The following is a 15,778-nucleotide window of genomic DNA, read 5'->3' on the forward strand; positions in this document are numbered from 1 at the left end:
ACGCCATGTGGGTAGAAGGAGATGCAGCGCTGGACCACTTCGAGGAGTTCACCCGCGCTTCCGAGCAGTCTTCGACCACCCGCCCGAGGGTAGAGCGGCGGGTGAACGTCTCTTCCACTTGAGGCAGGGGACGAGGAGCGCCCAGGAGTTCGCCCTGGACTTTCGGACCCTGGCCCCAATACATGTGGGGGAAGAGGTGGCTGTCGAATATATGATTCTGATATGTACAGGTAATCTCATTGTGTGTGTGTGTGTGGGGGGGGGGGTGTCCACATTTGTGTGCGTACTCTGAGGTGTGTTTGAATATGAATGAGCAGCAGTGTTGTGATGTGTCCTATCCCGTCCTTGCAGAGTGATCTTCCTTGGCCTCAGCACATGTCTCAGTGGCTCCTCCGTAGGAGGGAGGGGGACACCACCACGGGACAGACCCCACACTCATCGCTAGAGATCGAACTTCAGACTCCCTCCAAAACCACTGAACCCCTCAACACACGGAAAGAGATTAACATGCACAGCCTTAGAGGGAGCCGGAACAGGATAACTCCCTCCAAACTCACAAAGACACAGAGGAGGAGGAACTATCCAACACCCAGGGAGAGAGAACAAGTGACCTCAGTCGAACACAGCCAGAAAGAGGAGGTGGAAGAGGCATTAGATAGAGGAGGAGGCCATTCCTCCTGTTCATGTGAGCAAGAAAGAGCAGAAGGCTTCTGATCAGCCAAATGGCAGGCAGAGGGAGAGGTCATAGTGATTCAAACCCACAGAGAGAAAGACAACCCACACAACCTCTTGGTTGAGATGAACCACACAGAGGTAGAGGCAGAGGGCCTTCAGGGCTAGCCAGACAGCCTGCCTGCTCTGATCCTCAAGTCAATTGTATTTAAAATCATGTTCATTAAAGATATGTATTCAAGAATTGAAAAGTCCCATTTACTTAATGATACTTTTTCGCTGTCTTCAACCCTCAAGAACCAGGGTGAGTCTGGGTCTCCCTTTTCCTGGGCAAACACAACTTGTATATCGTCATAGACTAGGCCGAAACGTTAATCTTTTAACCTTGCTTGAATAAAGCAATGCATTTTTTATAGTGAGCAAGAGTTGCGCTTTTTCCTTTTCTATGATCATTCAAGTTTTTGGTTGCACCTCAACTCAACGTTGGTTTGAGTTTTTTTTTTTTTACAGGGACAGTGCACATTTATCAACGTTTCAGTTAAGCCAGTTAGCCAGCCGGCTAATTTTCAACCGCAGTCCCTGGGCAGGTTATTAAAAAACAATTACAATATAGACAATCATTGAGCAGTGAGCACACGCAGAGCAACATAGGACAAGCAAGACGTAGCATACAGACAGAGCAACATAGAACAAAAAGCAACAAGACAAAATCCATTAAAGCAACAGTGTTTCCACACCTCACAAGCTACAGACAACATGGAAAGCGGCAATACACAGCTAGGGATTATGTTCACAAATATGATTGACCTTTAGCCATGTCTTCATGTTTTTTGTGAAAGTGTGATAGGTTTTGCAGTTATGTGTGTCTGATGGCAGTGTATTCCAGGTATGGGAAGCTCTCACAGAGAAAGCGGATTTACTAAAGGTGCTTTTCCTTAAGGGAACTATACATTCACCTCTCATGGCAGACCTTGTGGATCTGCTGCCATATGTTTGGGTTTTCTGTTTAACAAAAATAAGGAGTGGAGGTGGAGCCAGGCCATTTAGGATCTTGAATACAAGACATGCGTCAGTGTATTGCACAAGATTTTCCCAACTCAGGAGCTCACCACCTGGAGCTTCTCCCCTGACACATAGACATCTGGCTCAGTAGCATCTGTTGCCCTCTTTGTGAAGAACATGCAGACAGTTTTTTTCACATTGAGATGCAAACACGAGTCACTGAGCCACTTTGTAACTTGGACCATTACAGTTGTGAGTTCTTGTGCAGCTTGTTGTTTGCTCTTCGCATGCACATATATCACTGTATCGTCTGCATACATTTGAACTTCAGACCCAGTACAGACAGAAGGCAGATCATTAATTTACAGGCTGAACAGGAGGGACCCCAGTATTGACCCTTGGGGCACACCCACATCATAGCTAAGAGTGGGCGACAGCTCACTGCTCACTCTGACACACTGAGTTCTGCCTTCAAAGTATAATTTCATCCATCTCAAGGCATCGGGGGGAAAAGTTGAACTTGGACAATTTTGTGGTGAGAATCTCATGGTTAACAGTATCAAAAGCCTTCCTTAGGTCCAGAAACACAGCCCCAATAACGCCCCCTTTGTCCATCTTGGACTTCACATTTTCCAGAAGAAAGCAGTCGGCCGTTTCTGTGGAGTGTTTCGCTCTGAAGCCAAACTGCATGGAGTGTAATGTGAAGAGGCTGTTGTTGAGGTGGGCAATCAGTTGTTCTGCTACACACTTTTCAACAACCTTCGACACCACAGGTAGTATACTAATGAGCCTGTAGTTACTCACGTCAGCAGGGTCGCCCGATTTAAAGATAGCCGTTATTATGGCCGACTTCCATACCCTTGGAAACACCCCCAGACCAATAAATGTGTTGGTGACCTTAGTAATGGGGCCAATGAGTGACTCTTTGTAGTTTTTAAGAATGGTAGAGTCCAGCCCAAACACATCTTTGGCTTTAGAGTTCTTTAGTGAGCTAATCACCTTGTTCACCTTTGACTCAGAAACCTCCCTTATGATGAAGACAGGTTGAGCGTCATTTACTAGCACTGAGCCCAAGAAACCAGTGGAGGGGTTCTGTGTCAGTACCCTGACAGAGTCAATAAAGTAGGAATTGAAGGCTATTGCTATTTCGACTGCATCCTGTGTTAGATTGTTATTCACCAGGATTTCTAGTCTTTTTGCAGTGTTACTATGGTCTTTCCCTGTTAACTTTTTTAGATTTTCCCAGATCAATTTAGAATTTCCCTTTGCTTCACCAATTATGTTAATAAAAAAGTTTGCCTTGGCCTGTCTGATTTCTTTCATCACCTTATTTCTCAACATGGTAAACCTACGTCTGTCATGCTCTAATTTGGATTTTAGGGCTGTTTTTAGAGCATAATCTCGTTCTTTCATCAATTTCCAGATTTCTACATTTAGCCAAGCTAGAGTGCTCTTTTGGCCAGGTTTGGATTTGATTTTCTTTAGGAAACCATTTATTGTAGTCTGGATTGTGGATAGAAAAACCTGACTATCAGCTTCCACATCTGTATAGGACAAGAGATCATTACAGTTAATTCCCTTTATTGTGATTTCAAAATAGTTTAATTCACTCTTAGGAATTCTTAGTTGATCCGTCTTTCTAACAGTAGAGAGGGTAAACCTGCTCTTAGAAAGCTTTCTGGCTATAAGTGTCAGCTTATGATCAGACAGCCCAGTAACCATATTGAATGATTTCGTCACTCTCTCTGGTGTATTACTGAACACCAAATCAATCTGTGTTTTAGAGCAACAAGTCACCCTGGTTGGCCCTTTAACTAGTTGTGTAAGGTCAAAGGTATTAGTGATCCATTTGAGGGTTTTCCTACAAGACTTGTCTTCATAATTAATATGAAAATCTCCCATTAAGATGACCTCGTTCCAAAAATCACATTCCCTAAGCATGTTATTAAACTGATCAAAACACACACTTTTGGTGGAAGGTGGTCTATACATTCCAATAATGGTAAAAGACATTTGGGGAGACAGTGTAACGTTCAGGCCAATACATTCTAGTTCATTATCACATGACCACTCAATTTGTTTACATCGGATATGTTCTTTAATGTAAATCATCAGACCCCCTCCTCTTCCTTCAATCCTGTCTCTCCTGAAAACATTGTAGCCAGGCACAATCAAAGCAGCATATGGAGAGTTTTTATGGAGCCATGTATCTGAAAGGCAGAGGAAGTCAAGGTTGGAGTCTGTGAGAAGATGTTGAATTTGATCACTTTTTGGAATGACACTACGAATGTTCAAGTGCCCCCCTGGTAGTCCCTTGGGCTTAGATCGTGGGTCCCAGATGACTTGAGAGTTTTTTATTATTTCACCTTTATTTAACCAGGTAAGCTAGTTCAGAACAAGTTCTCATTTACAACTGCGACCTGGCCAAGATAGTGCAAAGCAGTGTGACAGAACCAACAACACAGAGTTACATGGAATAAACAAGCGTACAGTCAATAACAAAATAGAAAAAAATAAAGTCTATGTACAGTGTGTGCAAATGGCATGAGAAGGTATGGCAATAAATAGGCCATAGTAGCAAAGTAATTACAGTTTAGCAGATTAACACTGGAGTGATAGATGAGCAGATGATGATGAGCAGATGATGGTGTGTAAGTAGTGATACTGGTGTGCAAAAGAGCAGCAAAGTAAATAAAAACAATATGGGGAAGAGGTAGGTAGATTGGGTGGACTATTTACAGATGGACTATGTACAGCTGCAGCGATCGGTTAGCTGCTCAGATAGTGTGATTGACACATTGAAAAAAGTTAGATTTTCTGTGTTTTCTGACGGCTGGGTTTAGGCCGTTTTGTTTCGTTTTGAATAGGGGCAGTTCGGTAGCGCAATTAACAATCCCTCCCGCTTGCACTGGATGCGGGGAACTTATTAAAACAGCTTGCGTACCAGCAAATGGCGACTTGTGTATGTTTGAAGAGTCGAGAGAAACCATGAGACCATAGCACTCCCCCACTTCCGCAGCGGCGACGATCAGTGGACGAGGCCATCCACTGCAGTGAGTATCGCTGGCTCGGTGATGTTAGGCCCAGGATTGAGTTGCACATCCCCGGAGAGCAGGAGGGTAGTGAACAGGTAGTTGAACAGTTTCCGATAAATGTTGGACTTGTGTTTGTTCCGCCTAAGCAGGTCAGTGGAATAGGGAGCGAGGTAGACTTGGCCATTATTCAGAACATTATGGTATGCTGTGTACTGTCCGCTCCCGTGGAACGGTGAACCAATGTGTTTGGTGTTGATATTCTCCGGCAGTAGATTGATTGCGTCATCCCAGCAAGGACGCACTGAGATTATCAGTAGAGCAGCTACATAACTGACAATCATGGCAATGTACTGGAGATAAAACACATCATTGCGCTTTAAATCTTTGCATGAGTTACTTAGCTGGGGTCGGCGTACACCTGATGTTTTACATAAAATAACAGCATTCGTATGAGAAGCGGCACCTGCCACACCACCCTCCTTTCCGTCTGCCATTTTCCTTTCCCTTCGTTTTTTTGTTGTCAAATAATCTTTTTTAAATGTACTAAGTAAATTATTAAAAGCATTAAAATGTGGATGTTTTCCACTTATTTACACAAACTACTCCACACTTGCAAAATGAAAGTTTATAGAAAAGTTCTGAAATTAAGTAGTAAACAGATAGAAAAGCAGAATTGAGTCCAATTATAATGCGAATAATTTAATGGTCTATGGTTCAATCCCATTTCTGAAGGTCTGATGAATAATTAATATTGTTCCTCCTCTTCCTTCTGGCAGGCGCAGCAGCGCACTGCCCTCCAAAGCCTGCAAAAAAATCGCCTGACTGACCCTTTCCTAGCTCTGCATGGAACATCCAGTGTCACGTCCTTGGTGACGTGTGGGGTGACATCCGGGATGACCACAGCAACATCCTCTGAAAAGGGAAAAAGGAGGAACATAATGTAAACAAATGCAAACCGTAGCTTCTAAACACTGGCCAGTTGAAAGGTTCTACTAAGATGTCATGACAAACGGCACCTGTCAGAGTGCTCTCTAAGTGTTACTCACCTGCTTGGATGTCAGCTGGCAGAGTGGCGAAGACGGCCATCGTGAGAGTCCTTTCTTCAGGTGTGACGTCCACAACCTCCAAGAGGGAAGAGATGGGCTCTGCCTCTGTATTAGTGGGGATGTCCACAACATTCAGTTGGGAAGAAGCCGGATCTTCCTCTGTATTAGTGGTGATGTCCACAACATTCAGGTGGGAACAAGCCGGGTCTGCCTCTGTATTAGTGGTGATGTCCACAACATTCAGGTGGGAACAAGCCGGGTCTGCCTCTGTTTTTTGGGTGATGTCTTGAACCTCCAGGTGGGAAGATGCCGGGTCTGCCTCTGTGTTAAGGGTGACGTCCACAACCTCCAAGAGGGAAGAGATGGGCTCTGCCTCTGTATTAGGGGTGATGTCCACATCATTCAGGTGGGAAGAAGCCGGGTCTGCCTCTGTGTTAGGGGTGATGTTCACAACCTCCAGGTGGGAAGATGCCGGGTCTGTGTTATGGGTGACAATAACAATCCTGATGATCTCTACTACTACAAGGCACCAAGATGTCATCAGAACAGGCATCTGTCAGAGTGCTCTCTATCATTGCTACTCACCTGCTTGGATGTCAGCTGGTCGTGTGGTGGAGACGGCCACCGGGAGGACAGGGGGGACTGGTAGGGTGGCTGCAGGGGGCTGGAAGCAGCTCTGCACCTCGTCCGCCACAAAGGCACAGACAGAGCTCATATAAAAAGGGCTCTGCAGGTCATCCGTGGAGAAGGACTGACTGATTCTCCCGAGGATCGATCGCACAGATTCAAAAGCAGCAGCCCGGGAGAAAGGGATGTGATGTGAAGGGTCCTTTAACATGCAGGAGAGCTTCTCCACTACGGCCGCCACCATGCCCACGGCCATCCCGCTTATTAGGATTGGGTGCTCTGAATGGCCTTCCTCTGGCTGAAGCCACAGGGCCAGGAGGAGCCTGGGCACCACCTCCACCACCACCTGAGATGGGCTGAGCAGGTTGCTACGGGGCTCATTGGACTGTTCGCCCAGAATGCTCCTCACAGCTCTCTCCACGATGCTGTGGACTTTAGGATCGCTGAAATCAACAAAAAGGAGAAGACAAAGCTAAACGATGTGCAATGTGCTCACAGAGAACACTGTCTTAGTCTGTTTCTGCGTAGTTCCAGATGTGTAGATAAATGGATCAAGTCATATGCAGGGCAGTACATGGAACTCACATGTCAGCTGGCGAGGTGGAGTGCATGGAGCGGCGGAGCTTGCAGAAAGCCTCGTGCTCTATGTCCATCATTTTTAGGCAAGTGTTTACTGCCCAGGCCTGCAGAATGAAACAGTAAGTCCCATTAGTGTAATTTCACAACAGATCTATCCTGCTGTGCTAACTCGTTGTTGAAAGGCTAGTAAAGAGCTCACTAACTTGTAGTATGTCTCTAACTCTCATTCTCTTACCAGCCGAGCGAGGTCGTTTCCCTCCTCCAGGGTTTCCTTCCACACCCTTCAAATAAAACACAGAGCAATTCAACTTTCCTGGCTTGTGATTTTTCTGTTGTTTATTTTACCCACACCTCCTTTAGTGCTGCTGGTGGCAGGGAATGGCAGTGAAGGTGAGTGCTGACGTGGTGCTCACCTCTCCCTAAGGGATTTTTTGCCCTGAGACACCAGCCAGTTGCTCATGTGCTCCGTGGTGACATGGGGCGGGACCTGGCCTTGACTCTGGAGCAGCAGATAATGGACCATGAGCTTCTTCTGCAAGATGAGGTAAGGTGTGAGACCATGCCACGAAATACCATATCATGTGCTTTCAGAAGGGCCTCTCGCAACATTTCACCACTACTCATGCCTGACAATTTGCAAGTTATATTAAGAACTCTTATGACCAACTTCTCTAAACTGTCTTGAAATACAACTCTCTTTCTGTTGTTTATGTTTTTGTGGGATGAATCTTACCTGTTTATTGTAATATGTTTCCTCCCAGCAGGCCTGCAGAGTCTGAAAATAAAGGCTGCTTCTACAGAATTCATTTGAAGATAATGAAAATAATGATGCTTTGTTATGCACATTATGCACAGGCATTTACACTATGCTAAAATGAATTTGTCCTAAGATTACCTTTGTGGGACCATAAGTGAACTCCGGAATGCACCAAACCCTATCCATGGTAAGATGGGAAAGAAATGCAGCGCTGTAGATATACGGGATGCTCTAGAGATAACAGGAATGACTTAAAGTCGCGAATGATCAATGACTGTGGCGTCGTCCAATATGCTGCACTTAGAATTGAGTTGTAGGCGATGTTTGGCGCAAAATAGAATGTTTACATTCTATTGCCATGGAGAAATGGAATGTGTAGAACCTGTATAATTGGGTATGCTTCTATGTCTTTATTTCGTGAAAGATTAAGCTCTTTATTATGTCATAATGTGTATATGAGGACGTAGGAGCCCGTCCTGATTCATGACGTGATTATCCAGGTGCATGTTTCAGGTCTGGGGAACGGGCGGGCCAGTCCATAGCATCAATTCCTTCCTCTTGCAGGAACTGCTGACACACTCCAGCCACATGAGGTCTAGCATTGTCTTGCATTAGGAGGAACCCAGGGCCAACCGCACCAGCATATGGTCTCACAAGGGGTCTGAGGATCTCATCTCGGTACCTAATGGCAGTCAGGCTACCTCTGGCGAGCACATGGAGGGTTGTGCGGCCCCCCAAAGAAATGCCACCCCACACCATGACTGACCCACCGCCAAACCGGTCATGCTGGAGGATGTTGCAGGCAGCAGAACGTTCTCCACGGCGTCTCCAGACTCTGTCACGTCTGTCACATGTGCTCAGTGTGAACCTGCTTTCATCTGTGAAGAGCACAGGGCGCCAGTGGCGAATTTGCCAATCTTGGTGTTCTCTGGCAAATGCCAAACGTCCTGCACGGTGTTGGGCTGTAAGCACATCCCCCACCTGTGGACGTCGGGCCCTCATACCACCCTCATGGAGTCTGTTTCTGACCGTTTGAGCAGACACATGCACATTTGTGGCCTGCTGGAGGTCATTTTGCAGGGCTCTGGCAGTGCTTCTCCTGCTCCTCCTTGCACAAAGGCGGAGGTAGCGGTCCTGATGTACTGGCCTGTCTCCTGGTAGCGCCTCCATGCTCTGGACACTACGCTGACAGACACAGCAAACCTTCTTGCAACAGCTCGCATTGATGTGCCATCCTGGATGAGCTGCACTACCTGAGCCACTTGTGTGGGTTGTAGACTCCGTCTCATGCTACCACTAGAGTGAAAGCACCGCCAGCATTCAAAAGTGACCAAAACATCAGCCAGGAAGCATAGGAACTGAGAAGTGGTCTGTGGTCCCCACCTGCAGAACCACTCCTTTATTGGGGGTGTCTTGCTAATTGCCTATAATTTCCACCTGTTGTCTATTCCATTTGCACAACAGCATGTGAAATGTATTGTCAATCAGTGTTGCTTCCTAAGTGGACAGTTTGATTTCACAGAAGTGTGATTGACTTGGAGTTACATTGTGTTGTTTAAGTGTTCCCTTTATTTTTTTGAGCAGTGTGTATGTATGTATATATATACACAATCTCGGCTATTTGCATATGTACGACCGTCCAAACTTGACTCCACACACATTAATGCTAATCCCTCACACGCTTTTGAACATTGCACAACCTGCAACAAGACACTGAAAGAGCATGTTATTCCAAGTGTGTTTGTGTTTGAATAAAGACCCGAAGAATGAAATCAATGTGTGGATGTTGATTAGACAATGTATATGTGCTTTGCAGAAGCCATTTTTTTTGCATTCCCTGTAGCATGTATTGTACGAGCGTGTATTTTACTTTATTTTACAGAATGAAGATTTGGTCTGAGAAACTATGCCGATTATAGCATGATAGCAATTTTTTTTTAAATAAGGCATTGTTTATATGACCCCCTTTCAAAGAGTCGCTCATTTATCACTTTCTTGCAGATATACAGTGCCTTCAGAAAGTGTTCATACCCCTTAACTTATTCTTCATTTTGTTTTCTTACAGCCTGAATTCCAAATGGATTAAATTATAGTTTTTTTTTATCATCTCACCCAGCTACAGACAATACCCCATAATGACAAGGTGAATACATGTTTTTTGAATTTTTTTCAAATGTATTGAAAATGAAATACATAAATATCTCATTTACATAAGTATTCACAATACATGTTAGAATCACCTTTGGCAGCGATTAAAGCTGTGAGTCTTTCTGGGTAAGTCTCCAAGAGCTTTGCACCCCTGGATTGTACCATATTTGCAATATCACAATATATACAGTACCAGTCAAACGTCTGGGCATACCAACTCATTTAAAGGTTTTTCTTTATTTTTACAATTTTATACATTTTAGAATAATAGTGAAGACATCAAAACTATGAAATAGCACAATTGGAATCATGTAATAAGCAAAAAAGTGTTAAACAAATCCAAATATATTTTATATTTGAGATTCTTTGAAGTAGCCATGAAGTTCTTCATGGTCGAATTGCTGCATTGAAACCACTACTTATGGACGGACACCAATAATAAGAAGAGACTTGCTTGGGCCAAGAAACACGAGCAATGGACCTTAGACTGGTGGAAATCTATCCTTTGGTCTGATGAGTCCAAATTTGAGATTTTTGGCTTTCAATGTGTGTGTAAAGAATCAAGGGTGTTTAGTAGGGTCTACTCTTCATTATAAAACTATTTGTTCAATGGTTTAAAATCCGTCAGAAGCTGCTTTCAATTCATGGTGGCACTGAATAAGTCTTGACGGAGACAGAGCTTGTTTTGCCAAGGAAAGTGAAAAGGACTGAGGGAAAGTAAAATGGAAAATACATGGAAAGGAACATGGAAGAACCTCAAAGAACATTGCATTTTCAAGATCATGTAACATCAAACATAACATCAAAATGCATCTTATATTCCAGCCCTTACAGAAAAACCACATGATTTCAACTGACATTTTATGTGAAATCATGTGAAAACCATGTGAAAATCATGCCAAAATCACATTTTCACATGTGTAGTTTAATGTAATCACATGTTGCTTTACATGTTATCACATTATCTTCACATAAGATTACATGAAAACATGTTTTTGGAACACTTCCCGTGTTCACATGTGAAATTGATGTGGTTTTTGCGTATCTGACTGGATAGGATGGGTGATTCAGCAGAGGACAGAGCGAAGCTGACCAGCCAACAGGAACTGTGTGTCCCTGACAAGCAGGCCACCAAACGCCCTGCAGTTCCACACTCAAGGTTCTTAATTATGCTTTAAAATGCACATGTACGCTTGTGTAATGGGTTGAAAACAAAGTCATTAAAAACGGACACTCCTTTATTATTTATTTCCCCCCCAATTTGTTTATGTATTTGTCTTAATTAATCTAAATTGTATTTTCTACATACTTTAGCGTTAGCAGTCCATCAGGCCAATAGATGGCGCTGTTGCACTGTTGTAGCAGGAGAAACAGCAAGTTCTGGCCAAGCGCTCACCATTCTGCTGAATAAGGATCAGAACTTTACTGAGCTAAACTGGGTCTGTTCTTTTTACTATTACAGGTATGTAACAGAACTTCCAAACGTTCAAATATATACACAATATGTAATAACATGCTATTTAACAACTCTGTCAAGGTATTATCACGTTAGGAAAGGTCTTGTTTTGGCTTTGTGTCGAACTGAGTGAGAGAAGAATGTGATTTACATTGAGTGAGAGTATATGTTAGCTTGATGCTAGCTGAGGTAAAAAACGATTTACGAGTCACAGAGACTATGTTTACTGAGTAGCTTACTTGTACTGGATTTTGTCTAGGAGATTTGTTATAAAGAATCCATTTGTTAGGGATTTCTGAGTTGGTTTTACATGTTATAGTTTTTTTTGTGTAAAATTGTGCTCACTAGCTGGTAAACTGGCCGAGCACGCTCAGTCTGGTGGACTTTTAGTGCATACAGTGAGAGAGAGACGATTTTCTGGAGGTGCCACTATCTTAAAGCTGAATGTATTGTTGTCAGTTTTCTATAGAGGTAGCGGTATATAGAAAAACATTCAGTTATGTTTTCATATATAGGTGTTTCTATTGTATGAATGTGAAATACATTGTGGTTTTCATGTGAAACCATACACTAAGACAGGGTTATTTGTGGAACATTTTTGAGTTGTGCTTTAGGTAAAGTGCATTTATGTTGTGTAATTTAAAATGTGCACTTGTTTGATGTGAATATTTTCAAAGTACTAACAAGAAAATAGACAATTGAACAAGAGAAAAAAAACATTCTTCAGAATAAAGAAAGCGCCAGAACTTTGCAGACGTAAACTTGTGTCCGTTCTTTTTACTTTTGCAGGCCACCTCAGCTACACATGCACTCTGTCTGCACACGCATCCACGCATGCACATACACACGGACAAACACACACTAATGTTCTCTCTCTTGTATTTGTCAGCAGTTCATTGTGGCCCTGTCGTTCGCCTCCTTCACCAAAGCTCTGTCAGGGACCTACATGAAGTGTGTCATCACTCAGAGAGACACTTTGACCTGTCCAGCTCTCTCATCGGACTCATAGACTGCAGCTTTGAGATGGGTATCAACAATAACATTGAGTTGCTTTAGAATTAATGTAGTAAAAACTAGATACAGACTACAGTATGATTCTTTTTTCTTGTGGTTCAGAGTCTGCTCTCAATATTGTCCAGTTTTCTAGTTGTTCCTATTAATTGATTGACTGGCGTTTGTCCATGACTCTACTGTCAAACCCCTAACATTGTTTTATGTGCTGCTATGTTGTTGCAGCCTAGTATCCAAACTGATATGCCATTTTTAGTAAAAAATAATAATTAAAACGCGCATGGGTGCAGTTTCTTGTCCTCCTCGTTCCGCTGTGAAAGGACCGCACCAGCTCCGGTGTCCGAGGCGTCCACCTCTACCACAAAGGGACGAGTAGGATCAGGATGAACGAGGATGGGTCCGGAGTTGAAACGTCCCTTGAGCTCTATGAATGCCCTGTCAGCCTCGAGATTCCAGCAAAAACCTGCTTGAGTGAGGTGGGACAGGGCCGAATGTGTTCCGGAAGGGTTTTTGGAGAAGATCAGGATGTCGTCGAGGTAAACAAAGACGAACACATTCAACATATCCCTAAGAGTGTCATTGATCAATGCTTGAAAGAATGCCGGTGAGTTCGATATTCCGAAGGTCATGACTAAATACTCAGTGACCACTAGGGGTGTTAAAAGCAGTTTTCCACTCATCTCCCTCCCTGATTCTCACCAGATTTTAAGCGTTGCGGAGGTCCAGTTTGGTGAAGAATTGGGCTCCTAGGGCCAACTCCAAGGTGGCGGACATCGGGTAGGGGATAACGATTCTTGATCGTAATCCTTTTCAGCCCTCTGTAATCGATGCAAGGACTGAGGTTTGGGTCAGAGACAGAGAGACAAGGGATGCGTTTAGACAGGCAGCCCAATTATGATATTTTTTCCACTAATTGATCTTTTGACCAATCACATTACATATTTTCGCATCAGCTCTTTTTCAGAGCATATCTGATTGGTCAAAATACCAATTACTCAAATAAACGACTGAATTGGGCTGCCTGTCTTAACGAAGCCATAGAAACATGGACATGCTCCAACTGAAATGTTCCATCCTGTCAGTATTGATGTTGAATGGCATTAAATTCTATTTTTTTTGTTTTCTCCCATCCCCTGTAGGTTTGTTGAACATGAGTGGAAATGAAACTCCAGCACACTGGCAGCACTAAAGACGTGTGAGTATAACTTTTCCAGGTGAGGTGAACCTGCCTGTGGGTGCGGTGGGGATATTCCTGGGAGGTCTACTGATGAAGAGGTATAAGCTTGGCGTTGTGTCTGGAACCCAGCTGTCTTTCGTCACCTCCTTCATGGCCTACCACCTCCTCCTTCTGCAGTCTGGCACTAAGTGTGACAACGTTAAGGTGGCTGGTCTGACCGTGTCCTACAACGGGTAAATATGACATCTGATTGGTTGGTTGGTTGGTTGGGGGGTGTGTGGGTTCATAAAAACAAAAGTTTTGATCAGTGGAATATGAGGGAGAGTTAGACCAAAACACACATGGGCCTCTTCCTGGGCTCCCTCTTGTGGGAATATACAGTATGGTTGTTACTGAGCCAGGATTCCTGGCTATTTTGTCACTGTGCCTATGTCAATGATAGTTCAGACACAATTATTTAAACATCATTATTCCCAGCCATTTTCTCTGTCCCCCAGGTCCCCTGGTGTACGATGGCAGCCTGTTGACAGAGTGTAACAGAGACTGCTCCTGCTTGGCTGGGGAGTGGGACCCTGTGTGTTCAGACAATGACATCACCTACACCTCCCCCTGCCTCGCAGGCTGCTCCAGCTTTACAGGTTACGGCAAGAACACGGTACCAATACTATTAATGTACTGAGTGTACAACACATTCACAGGGATGCTGGCCCATGTTGACTCCAATGCTTCCCACAGTTGTGTCAAATTGTCTTTTGAGTGGTGAACCATTCTTCATACACACGGGAAACTGTTGAGCGTAAAAAACCCAGCAGCATTGCAGTTCTTGACACAAACTGGTACCCCTGGCACATACAACCATGCCCTGTTGAAAGGCATGTAAATATTTTGTCTTGCCCATTCACCCTTTAAATGGCACACATACACAATCCATGTCTCAATTGTCTCAAGCCTTACAATATTTTTTTAAACCTTTCTCCTCCTCTTTATCTATACTTATTTAAGTGGATTTAACTAGTGACATCCATAAGGGATTATAGCGTTAACCTGGATTCACCTGGTCAGCATATGTCATGGAAAGAGCAGGTGATCTTAATATTTTATACACTCAGTGTAACTCATTGGCACTGACATAAGTTATTTTCAACCATGAACTGGGGCCTTGTTGAGGCCTTATCTAAGTAAGTAATTGCTGATTGACAATAAAGTATTATTTTGATGTATGGGAAAAAATATGGTATGCAATTCCTATGTAGAGAAGGTTCTCTCTGGTAGTTGTTCAATATGACTTCAACTTTTACAGGGCACTCTTTTTTACTTTTCTTTATTAACAAATATCATCAAACAAAAGAGGAATAGTCACATGCAAACAAGCGTACTAACAAACTATTTACATTGCCAGGAATCCTAAACAAACAAATCATATTCATTAAGACTACAAGTTTTAATTGCCTTTTTGTTTTTCATTTTAGTTAGTGATGCCATATTGTTTAAACTCATTTATAAAGTGAAAAAAGGTTAGGTTTTGAATTAGGACCATTTGCATTTGTGAATATGAAATGTACCTAGTATTATTAGCAGTTGAATTAAATATGCTACATCTTTATCTTCGTCAGAATTTCTGAAATAAATCATTATATCAAAACCATTAAATAGTACAACCGGCCCTATTTATTTTGTAACAAAATTCTGTATGTCAATCCAAAACATTCTGCTATAAATACAGGTAAAAAACAAATGCAAAAATGGTCTCCTTTTCCATTCCACAGAAATCACAGTTATATTCAATATTCAGCTTGTGTCACGCCCTGACCATAGAGAGCCCTCGGGGTTCTCTATGGTGTTTTAGGTCAGGGCGTGACTAGGGGGGTTTCTAGGTATTATATTTCTATGTTGGTGTGTGTATATGGTTCCCAATTGGAGGCAGCTGATAATCGTTACCTCTCATTGGGGATCATACTTAGTGTGTCCTTTTTGTCCCACCTGCGATGTGGGATATTGTTTTGTGTGAGTGCCTATGTGAGTGCCTATGAACCACACAGAGGTAGAGGCAGAGGGCCTTCAGGGCTAGCCAGTCAGCCTGCATGCTCTGATCCTCAAGTCAATTGTATTTAAATTCATGTTCATTAAAGATTTGTATTCAAGAATTGAAAAGTCCCATTTACTTAATGATACTTTTTCGCTGTCTTCAACCCTCAAGAACCAGGGTGAGTCTGGGTCTCCCTTTTCCTGGGCAAACACAACTTGCATATCGTCATAGACTAGGCCGAA

The 15,778-nt window shown here is 43.2% G+C and overlaps 2 protein-coding genes and 3 long non-coding RNA genes across 12 annotated transcripts in view; 3 read left to right on the top strand and 2 right to left on the bottom strand.

Moving 5' to 3' along the window:
• The window catches only part of LOC115186769 (tripartite motif-containing protein 16-like), a 452,306-nt gene that overhangs the window by 315,044 nt on the left and 121,484 nt on the right, over positions 1–15,778 (bottom strand). The window lies entirely within an intron of this gene.
• On the top strand, positions 108–1,271 carry LOC115186777 (uncharacterized). The gene is made up of 2 exons (XR_003875904.1): positions 108–230; positions 352–1,271. It is a non-coding gene; the product is annotated as an uncharacterized LOC115186777 (long non-coding RNA).
• LOC115186776 (uncharacterized) lies at positions 4,409–5,628 on the top strand. Its single transcript, XR_003875903.1, has 2 exons — positions 4,409–4,727; positions 5,486–5,628. It is a non-coding gene; the product is annotated as an uncharacterized LOC115186776 (long non-coding RNA).
• LOC115186771 (uncharacterized) lies at positions 5,394–8,283 on the bottom strand. Of its 2 annotated transcripts, XM_029746276.1 has the most exons (5): positions 7,375–8,283; positions 6,968–7,065; positions 6,341–6,825; positions 5,756–6,232; positions 5,394–5,621 (listed from the first exon to the last, which is right to left on the bottom strand). In XM_029746276.1, exons 2-5 carry the CDS (start codon positions 7,036–7,038, stop codon positions 5,455–5,457), a joined length of 1,200 nt encoding a protein of 399 aa, XP_029602136.1. In that variant the 5' UTR covers positions 7,039–7,065; positions 7,375–8,283; the 3' UTR covers positions 5,394–5,454. The 2 variants fall into 2 exon arrangements, with proteins under 2 accessions (XP_029602136.1, XP_029602135.1); XM_029746275.1 differs by having other exon boundaries at positions 6,968–8,283.
• On the top strand, positions 10,214–14,456 carry LOC115186773 (uncharacterized). Of its 7 annotated transcripts, none has more exons than XR_003875899.1 (4): positions 10,214–11,328; positions 12,212–13,174; positions 13,473–13,743; positions 14,008–14,456. It is a non-coding gene; the product is annotated as an uncharacterized LOC115186773 (long non-coding RNA). The 7 variants fall into 7 exon arrangements; XR_003875896.1 differs by having other exon boundaries at positions 12,212–12,937; positions 13,036–13,743; XR_003875898.1 differs by having other exon boundaries at positions 12,212–12,869; positions 13,036–13,743.

The sequence above is a fragment of the Salmo trutta genome, unplaced genomic scaffold (genome assembly GCF_901001165.1).
Source record: "Salmo trutta unplaced genomic scaffold, fSalTru1.1, whole genome shotgun sequence".
In the NCBI taxonomy this organism is placed as follows: Eukaryota; Metazoa; Chordata; class Actinopteri; order Salmoniformes; family Salmonidae; genus Salmo; species Salmo trutta.

Coding starts and splice junctions, on each gene's coding strand:
- LOC115186771 (XM_029746276.1), bottom strand. CDS start 7,038: ATGATGGACATAGAGCACGAGGCTTTCTGCAAGCTCCGCCGCTCCATG. Junction 6,826..6,967: donor TCCACCTCGCCAGCTGACAT/GTGAGTTCCATG, acceptor TGTTGATTTCAG/CGATCCTAAAGTCCACAGCA. Junction 5,622..5,755: donor GCCAGCTGACATCCAAGCAG/GTGAGTAACACT, acceptor TTCCCTTTTCAG/AGGATGTTGCTGTGGTCATC.